General features: G+C 40.9%; 1 protein-coding gene across 1 annotated transcript; it reads left to right on the top strand.

Moving 5' to 3' along the window:
* Positions 1-222: 222 nt before the first annotated feature.
* LOC118796119 (neuromedin-U receptor 1-like) lies at positions 223-9,783 on the top strand. Its single transcript, XM_036554950.1, has 3 exons — positions 223-284; positions 3,992-4,893; positions 9,398-9,783. The coding sequence occupies exons 2-3, from the start codon at positions 4,014-4,016 to the stop codon at positions 9,781-9,783; spliced, it is 1,266 nt and encodes a 421-aa protein (XP_036410843.1). The 5' UTR covers positions 223-284; positions 3,992-4,013.
* Positions 9,784-10,825: the final 1,042 nt, after the last annotated feature.

A 10,825-nucleotide genomic window follows, 5' to 3' on the forward strand; every position in this document is an offset into this window, starting at 1 on the left:
CCAATCACACGCTGACAGAGCTGAGGGAGGGAGAGCTGGGCTTTAAGCCCTACTCCGACAGAGAGAGAAACTCTTCACTATCCTGCTGGTTGTCTTTGCCTTTGAGACACTCACAGACAGAGAATCAAACATACACTGAGTAGAGCACAAGGCAGGCAGGGGAGTTTGAAGTGAAACAGAGGGAGTGTTAGTGAGGATCACAGATTGACCCTGTTGCATCTCCCCTACCTACTTTAGGAGATATAAAGGACATGCGATGATACCTTGGAAATACTTCTTGTGAGGTAAGATTTGGTCTTTATCTGGTCACTGGGGACTTGGGGTTCTATTTCAAATGCCTGTCCACTTTTTTATTTTCACATATGATGGTGCTTATTAACAATAACATGTGTATCAAGTACCACGGCATACACCATATACATATACCATACCAAATATTACATTATTTATAACTTTAAGATTTGCCTCTTTGCTATGCTGTGTATATGTGAAAGGTGAATCAGTGGGGCTCTGACTGGTCGTATTTGATATTTGCCAGGATTAAATGAGAAAGGCAGTTTTCATATTGTGGGCCAAAATGTCTATTATTTTGATCAGAAAGACAAACATTCTTCACCTCAGGAAAGCTTTGTTCACACTCATATTAATCAAAGTGTGACTTCCAACGACTGATATATATAAATTTGGTATTTCCAGTGAAATGCAAATGCAAAAATGACCAGTTTCTGGTAGAGAATCATTGAATTGATTCAAAATAAGGTGGTGCACTCCTTAATTTTTTCAGTTCATTTTCAAATGCATAGAGCTAAAGTTCTTCTTGTTCTTGTTGTTTTTTATTTTTTATGTTTTTTCAGTATGTCAGTATTTGGGTCTTAAAAATCTAGATTTCCCGTCCCTATACGTAAATCTGATCAAATCTGATTGCATTACTTTATAATTCTTTTTTATTTTATTTTTCCAATCAGGAACCCTCACTCATTTCAGATTATACACCGTTATACACAGTTAATCTCCTTAAGTAAAAATAAATAAATGTTCCGGTTGCTAGCTATGTGAAAATTTTGTGATTTTTAATTAATGTGAAACTACAATAAATGAGTTTTGCTTGTATGCACTCCATAATGAGCAAACTGATTAAAATAATATCACTGCTTAACAATACCTGGAACTATCCATGAAATCCTTACTTTCTATGTTTTAGTTGTTTTACTAAAGCTAATGTGTGACACAAGGAAGGATGCAAGGAAACGACTGACTCACAGAAATGCAGAATGCATTTAAGCAGTGTAGCCAATTAAAATGCAGGAAATTAGACAATTAAAATGCAGCATGCTGTCAAATCTATGTAAGGGGCCATTGAATGAACCATCTGCCATATCATAAGTCATGGGTTTTGTACATTTGAAACCTGTGCAAATCTTCCCCTCTGTGTGTGACCATTAGCAGCAGGTACCAGTGTCAATCCTAATTTAAGTACAAATCTGTGGACTTTATGGAATTACTGTATGTCTAATTTTCATGCTTAGTCATTAATTGCGAATTATCATTTTGTATTGCATTTATTTTTTCCGTCTGTTTTTCAGGCCATTTCTACCAGGGTTAAGTGTGTCATTATTGGGACAGTTATTGAAAATGATAAATAAAGTATTCATACAAATCATTTGGCCCCCTGCCTACACCATCCCACAGCAATTTATTTGTGTTTTGTCAGTTTTTGCTTTTGTTCTCTTCTCCATGGTCTCCATCCACCATTTATTGTGATCTCTAGTAGTTTTAACCACACTGTTTTCTCAACTGCAATGTGAATATTCCTGTCTGCAGCACATTGTTACAATACAATATACTTGTAGAGTGAATAACATGGTATATCTATGAAAGACATCAAATCCCCTACAACCATGTAGTGGTAAAGTATATGAGAGCTAATAAAAACCAGTGTTTTTTCAATTTGGTGACAGTCGGCTGAAAAAAAAATGCCATGGATTAAATATGTCAACATAATAAAGAAAGGATAAATGAGTTATAACTGCAGTGGAAATGGTTCGGGTACAGGGCACAAGGTACAAGTCTGTGTGAGTCAGTGCAAGAACTGCTCATGTATTCTTGAAGCAATGTCCTATGTGTTTTTAAATGAAATAGAATTGATGCCACTACTTTCATTTTTCCCCTCACTGAATCTTTATGTTTCCCCACAGGCTGTCTTGCACTGTGTGTGTCTGCTATAATATCTTGAAACATTGACATCAATCACTTCAGTTTAAAGTGGTCACTTCGGTTAAACCAACTGTTAAAAGAACAGCATCCGTAGTTACTTGCTTAGTAGACTGCCTTATCCAGATCAACCTTGATGCAGTAGTATCCATTTATACAAGTGGAGAGATTTTGTTCAAGAGAAGAAAAACAGCTTGGGTTTGAACTTGAGTTCAAAGTAGTGTGGCATGGTGGTTAGTCACCACATGTTTAGAACAGCCTTCTGAGCTAAGTTCCATGTACAGCAGTGCACCTTTTTAATATATGTCAGATCAAAACCAATGCTATAATAGTTGGTGAAGCATCAGTTTCATCTTCATGGCTAGCACCCATATTCAGGAAAACTTGCAATGCTTCAGTTCTGAATTCTGCAGCTCATCTTATACAGCACTGCTTTGACTGGAGCATGTAGTCCATTGCCCTAACCAAAGCTCAGTGCATTCATCAAATGACAAATAAAAGTGATTTTTTTCCCCCCTTTTCTTCAGACTTCAAAGCTGAAAGCATCTATCTTCCTCTACCTTCGAGATACATGCCAAGGACCTTCTATCAAGCAGACCAGCCTTACCTCTCTCAGCTTCTGATCACACTGCCTTGCACTAATCCATCTCTCAAAAACTGAAAGCTCATTTCATCAGCCTTGAATTATTTTCTAAAGAATTCTTCCAGTAGGGACCTTTCACTCCTCATTTATATTTCAAAGGTAGTGAGAAAATTAGAGATCTCCTAGATATTCAATTTGTCGACCACTGCATTCCAACTTGTAAACATGTTTTTCTCATTTTTCTCTGTGAGTACTAATGACCCTCTCTCCATATTCTAATGTGGGGGAAAGCTCTCCCTGATCCCCGTGTCTCTGATTGATATACCTGATCACAGCTGAGGGCAGCATTTCCTGTACAGAGCCTGGTGCGTCATGCTGTCAGAACTCCAGGATAGCACTAATAACTGAGCTCTGAAGCAGCTTTTGCAGCACCACTCATGACTTTTCAGCAGAGCGCCTGCGTTAGACATGAGGGAACGGCAGTGAGCGCAGACGGAAACTGTCTCCAGCAGGTGCACAAGAGCTCATTAGAAGGACACAGAAAGAGGCAGCTAGTTTGTGAGCATTGTTTTGGCCAAACTCACTCCCTCTAGATTCTGGGATGAACTGCTATGATTAGTGAGGTAGGCCTACTTGTGCTTGTCAGGAAAGATAGCACGAACAATCTCTAACAGATGCCGAGGCTAGATTTCAGTTGTCTCAAATGAGCTCAGCAGCACAACATTTGGCTAGATCGACAGTGTTTAAAGGAATGTGCACTGTTAAATAGTTGCAATCTGCTGTATCTCATGTTATACGACTTAGTGGCATCTTAGTGGCATAATTAGATCTTCTTGAAATTAGTTTTCATTTCAATCAAAATGTTTTATTTGCATGACAGAAAAGTGCTGCTAAATTGGCTAAAACAAAATAGAAAGCTACTACTGAATACTACATATGGCAGAGGTATAATAGTAGAGTTATATTTACACATAACCCTGACCAAACAGGAACATAAACATGATATGCAATATCTACAATGTTCTCAATATTGTACAATTTCCCAATTTGTTTTAAGTGTTATCCTGTTATTCAGTCCTGTTCAGTGTACAGTATCCCTCCATGCTGTGCTTTTTTTTTACTACATAGTGTATAGCAGTTAAAGTATTTTCTGCTTTATTTCCAAGTTCCAAATTGGAATCTCTCTTTTTCTGCCAGGTATTTAATTCCTTCCTGCACAATGGCTAGGTATAACTGCTCACTCCCTCTGGATGGTGTAATTAAGTGTAATGAGTGCAACCAAAGCATATCTCCACTGGGGAACTTCAGCGTCCAGCTGGAGGACATGTGTCTGAGCCAGGAGGAGTACTTGGCCAAGTACCTGGGGCCCCGCCGCTCCCCTGTCTTTCTGCCCGTCTGCATCACCTTCCTGTTCATTTTCCTGGTGGGAGCGGTGGGCAATGCGCTGACCTGCATCGTCATCTCCCGCAACCGGGTGATGCGGACGCCCACCAACTACTACCTGTTCAGCCTGGCGGTGTCCGACCTGCTGGTGCTGATCCTGGGCATGCCCCTGGAGCTGTACGAAATGTGGAGCAACTACCCCTTCCTCCTCGGCGAGGGCGGCTGCTACTTCAAGATCTTCCTCTTCGAGACGGTCTGCTTCGCCTCCATCCTCAACGTGACGGCGCTGAGCGCGGAGCGCTACATCGCCGTGGTGCACCCGCTCAAGGCCAAGTACGTGGTGACGCGGACCCACGCCAAGAGGGTGATCCTGATGATCTGGGCCGTCTCCATGGTGTGCGCCATCCCTAACACCAGCCTGCACGGGGTGCGCTCCCTGCCCCCGCGCTTCGGCCGCACCTTCCCCGAGTCGGCCATCTGCACCCTGGTGAAGCCCCGCTGGATATACAACCTCCTCATCCAGGTGACCACCCTGCTCTTCTTCCTGCTGCCCATGCTGACCATCAGCGTGCTCTACCTGCTCATCGGCCTGCAGCTCAAGCGTGAAAAGATGCTCCAGGCGCTGGAGGCCAAGTCGGGCTTGAGCCGCAGCAGCGGCATCAGCGTCCACAGCCAGCAGCAGAAAGTGCGTCGCCGGCAAGTCACCAAAATGCTGTGTGAGTTAACGCTCACCCTCCCCTGTCTGTATCCGCCTGCACTGAGTAGATTTCATCATTTTCAACCTATAGTTGCTATGAGGAAGGGTGTATTTTCTATTTTTAAGATTTGGATGGCATGCCTGATATGGCAAAGCTGTAGTGGTTAGACAAGTGGCCAGATGTCTTATTTATGACTTTCTCAGGTTGGATCCTTGGCCTCCATACCGATATCCTCGGCATCAAATTGTCTGATTGTGTTTGTTCGTAGTGTTGTCATTGGTTATGTCCATTGTGTACAGGTCTATGCAACACTGAACAGAAATTCATGTTCAGTGGCACTATTTCATTTTATTTGTAGACACAACATATATTATAAATGTAGCTGACCTGCACAGACAGAGAGGTAGAAATGTCTGCATTTTGCAGTCAGGTCCTTTTAAGCATTTCAGAACTTAAAACAGGTGTAGGTTGTGTTAGAGGGTACCTGTAACTGACTGCACAGGTCAAGGAAGCAGATACAGTAGATTTCAGCCAAGTGAATACAGGGCACAAGATCACTTAACCCCTCAGCAGCTGACACATATTGCAGCTGCCCCGACTCAGCCTACGCTGTAATTGCTCAGCTCAGCTCTTGCTGAGGTGAGAAGTTTCATTTTGGATCAGATGTTCACATTTGACATCATTCAACACCAAAACTTAAATATATAGCTATATGTGTCCCCTGAGAAGACATCCACCCTTATCTGCAGCAAAATTCACTGTTTGTGGGTTCAAACAGGTAGAAAGTTGCAAATGTCATTTTAAATGTGCGAATGTCACCGGCAGTACAAATGGATTGAAATTGCAAAGCTTTTATCTGAAACATCCTTGAAATAGAATTTTTGGAGCATGGTGGAAATGCATCAGGGAAAAAAAGAACAGAACAGACTTTAAATACATTTGTTTTTTTTGCACTCAGAATTGAATTAAGGATCTTCAAAGCAGAGAATCTACGTAGTGCCAGAGCTTGTTCTTCAAACACCTTAGATCATTTGGTGGGAAATTGACTACTGATAATAGAGCACTTAAATAGTATATGAATAAACAGGGGAAATGTAGAAATTGGAAATGCCTTTCTTTTTATTAAAAACAAAACAAAAAATACCAAAATATAAGGATAATTTAACATTTTTTACCCGTCTATCTATGGGATTTGCAAGTTAATAGAGTCAATACGATGGATGGTAGTAAAGTAAAAGTAAAAGGCTGCATGTACAGAAAATTAACACCAAGAGATAGCCTTTTTTGTTTTGTCTCACCCTTTTTCACCCCTTACTTTGTCATTGCTAATTAGGCTCATCTCACTGTGACATCTAGTGCAAAGTGAAAGCAGTCTTCCCGATTACAACCACAACTGTTTCTCATGCAACAAGTCCCACAGTGCACCAGGAGCAAACAACAAACAGAGAATAGGCTTAGGCCTCTCCCGAACATCATCCGAGTAACGTACAGGTACTTGACTAACTGTAGGGCACAAAGAGCAGAACAAGCAAATTCCAGCTGACAAATCCCTCCTTGCCCCAGTGGAGTGAAGCCAGTTGTATTCTGCCGCTACGGATTCCTGGTCACTGTTGACAAATACCGCTCAGACTCAAACCCCATTCTGAGCCGAAGGACTCAGCCCTTGATCATAACAAGCTGTTCAGGATGCCCAAAGAAAAGCCTTTGTTTTATTTTGGCACTGTAACAGAAACTCCTGGCCCAAATATCCAAATCCATGCATGGATAAATAAAAGCAGTTCATTTTTCTAGATCCTTCCTATATATGTCACTGGGTAGTTACATAATAATTACTGATAACATTTTAAAGAACAGCTGCCCTGGGAGATGCTGCACCTGACACCAGCATCTGCTAAACCCCGGAGAGATGCAAAAAAAATCCTGCCTTTGTGGGTGGAAAGGTGTTCGGATTGTTTTTGAATCATTTAGAAAGAATGCTGACAAATGTAAAAATCTGAGGAATCAATGCTTTATGAATATGTGTTGGTAGTAGTAATGTCTGTTGTTTTTGCTGTCTTAGCTTTTGTGTATGTTTGTTTGAAAAAATCACACTGTCAGCATTTTTGGTGCCGGGGTGCGCAATAGAAAAGAACTGGTAGACAGTGATGAAAACGGTCTCTTTTGAAAAAAGATGAAAAGTTATGTTTTATTTAAACCTGCAGTATTAAAGTAGATTTGCTAGAAGTAGTAGCAAAACATAAAAAAGAACACCAATATCAACAGTCGGCTCTCAGAGGACCCATGAACCTGATCCGATATTGAATTATTTCTGTGCTTTATGAATATCTCGGCTTTATTACTGGTCTTTGCATGAATGCGAATCCCAAGGGCAAGCTATTCCATTATGTCAATTTAGATATCAGCCTGTGAGTAATTCTGCATCATTACATCCGCATTATTTGTACAGCAATTCGATTTTTGCTGTTGTATGACATCGTAATAAGTTACTAACCACAATCTGGCGGTTAATGTGCACTCAGTGACAGATCTGATCAGGCCACCCTCACGGTCCTTTGTGCTGCTGGAATCTGAAAGCCTCACCTTGAACTTCAGAATATATCAGAATAATTCTCAGAATTTCAAAAGGAACAGGCGTCCATTATTTCTAATATGTGGCATTTTGATAGTTTTTACGGCTTTTGCTTTTTTGACATTTTGACAGTGCAAAGTTATTAGGGATAAAAATGAAACTGCTAGTGCCCCTTAGGCGTGAAGCCGATAAGCAGCCCAATAAATATTGAAATCCCCTAACACAGAGGCCCGGTGGCAAAGTGGAAAACAGAGATGGGTAAACTGTAGGTGCATTGCTATGGACTTTACAGAGTTATTTTTTGCAGTTTGTATTTTTTTGGGGGTGGGGTGGGGTGGGGAGTGGGGATGTGGTTGGAGTCACTTGTGCTGGGACCATGCCCCATTATCAGACAGTTCATTGCAATCATATTTATAATGTAATTAGCTGGCTAATTCATACATCTTCCTTTGTTAAGATGTACTCAACAAAAATGTTTTGCAGTAACTGTGATGGTTCAGGAACGGTGGGGCATGGAGACCAGCCACACACAAATCACGGTCTTCAGACACTTGTTATTATTACTGGGAAAGCCAGCCAGATTTTACTGGGAAAGCCAGAAAGCATACACACTCAGAGGATAAAATAAATACATCTCCCTCAGTTCCCTCTCATGAGTTCAATGACTGAAAACAAACTAGAATAGGAAATTTAACACAACAAACTGAACCAAAGACCTCACATGGGGGAAAAAATAATCTTTATTGCTTTTCCTAATATAATTCCTTGAGGGATGTCATTTCACAGTTTGTGATATATTAGATATAAAGTCTTTACCCAATGTAATTGTTTCTTCTGTCTTAAAATATTTTGGTTGGATAAAATATAGGCAAATCTTCTTTTCTGATAATGAATGGGAAGGTAATGGCTACTACTAAGTCAAAACCAGTTGTTAGAGTAAATCTTATTTCAACAACAAGAGAATGACCCCTTAAAATTAGAGAATTGCAGACAGGTGCATTCTGTTACATTGATAATTGTTTAGCTAGCATGCAAGGCAAGCTGTCTAGCTGAATGATCACATGGGCCGGCAGTTAGGAGAAAAACAGATAAATCAGTGAGGACAGGGCTGTTAGGTCATGTCATTTAACATTACTTTCACAATAATAATACAATGATAAGATGTTTGGAAAAGGTGTTTTTCTTCAAATTGAACTTGAAATCAAAACAGTGAAACAACAGCAGCACTCCCTTGATAGTCCTGTAGATTAATATTAAGGGATCAAAAACAGTTATTTAAAATTGTACTGTGCCTCAACTGCATTCAAAAATTGTCAGTTTCCGACTATTGGCAGTAGTAATTTGAAAAATATAACATAAAATTTATAATGCAACCAAAACATTACATAGCATTCAACTAACTTGAAATAAACACCTTCACATTTTTTTCAGTGATCATATTTTTTATCTGACAGTATTACAAAGATGGTAGAAGGTTGTTTTAAAGTTCATTCTTTATTACATAGTGTGCTATAACTTCATGTTGCTGTGCTAATCCCTGCCTTCACCATATTGGAGCAATGCATTTTATCTAAACTCAGCCTAATAAAGTCACAACCCAAAAGTCCAAAGGGTAGTTTGATACTGCATGTTCAGTGGAATTACATCTGTTATTTGTTCTTACTTGCAGTGTCAATCACCCTTGAAGGCACAAAATCTGGCTTCTTGCACCATAACACTCTACAGCTCAAAGTTACAAGTTACTTTAATGAGATGCAGGGCTGGATTAGTGCAGGACTGTCTGATTTGTTTAAAGGAATTGTACTTTTCCTTAAAATGACACAGTGGATTTTACTGGATCCCAACCACTAATGGATCATACTACCCAGAAAAGACTGCAAAATACTGTCATGACTAAGAATTGTATGTGTGTGTGTGTGTGTGTGTGTGTGTGTGTGTGTGTGTGTCTCGCAGGTGTACTGGTGGTGGTGTTCGGCATCTGCTGGGCTCCCTTCCACACCGACCGCCTGGTGTGGAGCTTCATCGACGACTGGACCGGCGACTTCCCGCGCATCTTCGAGTACATACACATCATCTCCGGGGTCTTCTTCTACCTCAGCTCCGCCGTCAACCCCATCCTCTACAACCTCATGTCCACCCGCTTCCGAGAGATGTTCCGGGAGGTGACGTGTCAGCGCCCCCGCCGCAAGCGCTCCCTCAGCAGGACCCGGGTGACCAGGCTCACCCTGCGCAGCACGATCTGCGACGTCCCCGCCAGCAACGGCACCCCCGTCTTGGAGGAGGAGAACCACAACAAGTACATGGTTTGTCGCCAAGAGTGTGAGACTGCTGTGCCTTAGGAGAGGAAGAGCTGAAATTTATACAGTTTTAAAGCCCAATTCTCGGTCAACAGTCTGGCCCTTGGAAAAATGTATCAATATCTCTCATGAAAAGCAAAGGGGTAAGTATAATCAAAATGTAGTATATATTAATGGAGGCCATGACACATTAAGAAGTCTCTCTGCTGAGCTCCCTTGAGCCCTAAAGCTATTGCAGGGATACCTAGAAATGAACAGTGGCTCAGGGTATTTCAAAGAAATGCCACACTACACATAAGATTGCTCAAACAAAGTAAACTCCAGACTTCTCAATAATGAGCAGTTTATTTAGGGACAGAAGGGTCGGGTTATACAGGGTACAGTAAATGAAACACACAAACACAGATTTCCAGTTTTAACTGCAAACCTGGAAGGAATTTATTTGGAGCCATCAGTGGGCACAGAGAAGAGCAATGTAATTGTTTCATGTAAAAGGACTGCATGACATTTTTTGTATTACCTTTGGCACTGTAAGGTAAGAGGGTTTAAAGAGGAAAACCTCTGCACATATAGAATCAAGGTGAGTTTCAGATCTTCAAAATACTAACTCACAGATAACCACAAATGAATAATAGAATGGCATGACTCTCAACAGTAAATATGTAAAGCTGTAGATCCAAAAGCATTGTCAACAGCGAGCCAAACAGACCTGGAAGTGCATGACAGGATCCTTCTCCATTGAGACTGGAGATCTGCATTTCAGAACTCACTTTTGAGCCTTATATAGGCTTTGCACAAGACTTCAGAAACACAGTCTGTTTATTCAGATTTATACAGGACCACAGATCCTCTACTTGTGGATGTCCTTGGTCAAAGAGTTTCCAGTGCTTTTCAACTTGGGTCATACATTGCAAATTTGCTTGGAGAGCGCTGGCAAGATTTGGACCCCTGGTTAACCTAACCGTTTTTATAAACCCAGTTATGTGTATCAGTGAGCTCCAAGCTTTCTTTTGTTCTTATAAGTGTTAAATTCTGATTCACATTATAATTCGGAGTCTCTGAATGCAACCAATCCTCATATTTG

The sequence above is a fragment of the Megalops cyprinoides genome, chromosome 20 (genome assembly GCF_013368585.1).
Source record: "Megalops cyprinoides isolate fMegCyp1 chromosome 20, fMegCyp1.pri, whole genome shotgun sequence".
NCBI classification, from domain to species: domain Eukaryota; kingdom Metazoa; phylum Chordata; class Actinopteri; order Elopiformes; family Megalopidae; genus Megalops; species Megalops cyprinoides.